Source organism: Adiantum capillus-veneris, chromosome 3 (genome assembly GCF_014529385.1).
Source record: "Adiantum capillus-veneris isolate H3 chromosome 3, ASM1452938v2, whole genome shotgun sequence".
Classification (NCBI taxonomy): Eukaryota; Viridiplantae; Streptophyta; class Polypodiopsida; order Polypodiales; family Pteridaceae; genus Adiantum; species Adiantum capillus-veneris.
The window spans coordinates 11,619,618-11,621,560 of record NC_140933.1 but is presented as its reverse complement, the minus strand read 5'-3'; the positions used below and the strand labels follow the sequence as shown (position 1 = coordinate 11,621,560).

The 1,943-nt window shown below is 39.9% G+C and overlaps 1 protein-coding gene across 1 annotated transcript; it reads right to left on the bottom strand.

Moving 5' to 3' along the window:
• Nucleotides 1–203: 203 nt before the first annotated feature.
• LOC147460501 (uncharacterized) lies at nucleotides 204–1,722 on the bottom strand. Its single transcript, XM_086498757.1, has 2 exons — nucleotides 772–1,722; nucleotides 204–272 (listed from the first exon to the last, which is right to left on the bottom strand). The coding sequence occupies exons 1-2, from the start codon at nucleotides 1,084–1,086 to the stop codon at nucleotides 204–206; spliced, it is 384 nt and encodes a 127-aa protein (XP_086354883.1). The 5' UTR covers nucleotides 1,087–1,722.
• Nucleotides 1,723–1,943: the final 221 nt, after the last annotated feature.

The following is a 1,943-nucleotide window of genomic DNA, read 5'->3' as shown; positions in this document are numbered from 1 at the left end:
CAACTTCTCACATGCTTTTTGTAATCGCCCAATGCTTTTCCTGCTTGAACATGACTTCCGCTTGTCCAAAACCCCACTGCTCAACTCCGCCTTCCACTTACTCAGATCCCAGGCACTAAAAAATTCATCCAAAATCTGTTTTGCATGTTGAACATACTTTGATATTAAATCTGCATTCTGCTGAACATCCTCTACTTCCACATTTACATCATCTGCTTGACTCCCAAATTGACAAATGGCTTGACAATCGCCATGATAAAATTCAGCTCCATCTGCATTTCCAAAGATGACTTCATCATTTGTTGCAATATCTTTAGCCTTCCGCAACATCCACTGTGGAATTTTAAGAACTTTTAATATCTGAATTTTCATCTGCATTTCCGACTGAATCTGAATTCCAATCTGAATCTGAATTTGAATCTTAATCTCACTCAGAATATGAATCTGAACCAAAATTTGACACTTGGGATACTCCTCTTCATGTCCCTTATACAACAGTGCCCTATCAACTCCTTCATATTTGTTCTGATTTTGTCCACTCCAAGAATAAAATGATGTTGTTAATCCCCACTGAGTATCGATGTCATCCTCCTTGTGACACTGATTGTCATACCTCTTCATCAAGCTTTCCACAGCTTCCATTAAAATTTTCATCTAAATTGGTCTTTGCATCCAAAATTACAGTTGAATTCAAATCCAAAATTGAGATTGAATCTGAATTGAAATCTGAATTTGAGTCTGAATCACATTTGACATCTTCCAAAATTTGACTTGCTTTATCAACTGAAAATTTGTCCTCAATATCTCTTCATATCCATCTATATGAAACTGCCGCAATATGGAATGCCACCTCCAACTTCCAATATGAATATCATCATCCTCAATCTCCTCTATTATGTTGCTGTCATCTTCTGGTCCTTGCTCCTGCAATTGTTGCTTGTCTCTTTTGACACGCTCTTTTGACATTTGCTTTGAAGTCTGCTTGAAATAACAAAATTCTGCCATGATATCCGCATTAGCATGCACATCCTCCATTTGCTGCTGACAACTGTCCTCTTCAAATGTATGTGAATTCCCAATGAGCATGACACTTCGATCAGTCGAAAAAGAATAATCCTCATGTGCTTCATGGACACACTTCTGTGGTAGGACAGAGGTAACTAGGGTTTCTGCCCGGCTCTGTTCCCTGACCTCATGTTGCTCCTCCTTACCTTGCTGCCTTTTATCCTACGGATATTGTTGATCCTCCACATGGTCTTCTTTATGACTTCCCACTTGCATTTGCTGAGCTACCACCCATCGATTTTCTGATCAAAACTGCTGTGTACATTGTTGGGATACTATTTCTACAAGATTTGCTAACTGCATATTTACATCAGTGGATCTTCGTGGTGACAATTCCTCCAAAATTGAGTTGTTCATTGTTGTTGCTGCAATTTCCTCCTGAGTACATCTGAATTTTGAAACTTCTTCCTGCTTTGACTCTTCATTTGTAATCCTACATACATTCTCAATTGAACCCAAAAATAAATCAATTGCCTCTTCTTCTTCATTCCTCTCTCTATCCATCACCTCTCTGTTCATCCGACTATCCACTTGTCCATTCTTCACATTATCCGCCTCTTCAAATGGTCTTCGATTTCCATGAACAACATCCTCAATATGCATGATTTGCTTCTCCTTTGAATAATAAATCTCATTGACAAGTGACGACACCGACATCAATTTCATCTCTCCACTCTATGAGCACACTCCAGTGGTAGGGTAGGGGTATCTAGGGGCAGTTTTAGGCTCTCTTGGCCAACCTCCTTTTGCACCTCCTTCTCCTCCACCTTTGGTATCCCCACATGATGGATGTCCGTCTCCAAGCCAACCCATCCGTCATCATCATCACTTAATTCATCTTCAAACTCAGCCGCATATGCATCCCTCAATCTCTCACA

Coding starts and splice junctions, on each gene's coding strand:
- LOC147460501 (XM_086498757.1), bottom strand. CDS start 1,086: ATGCTCATTGGGAATTCACATACATTTGAAGAGGACAGTTGTCAGCAG. Junction 273..771: donor ATTTTCAGTTGATAAAGCAA/GTCAAATTTTGG, acceptor TTGGAAATGCAG/ATGGAGCTGAATTTTATCAT.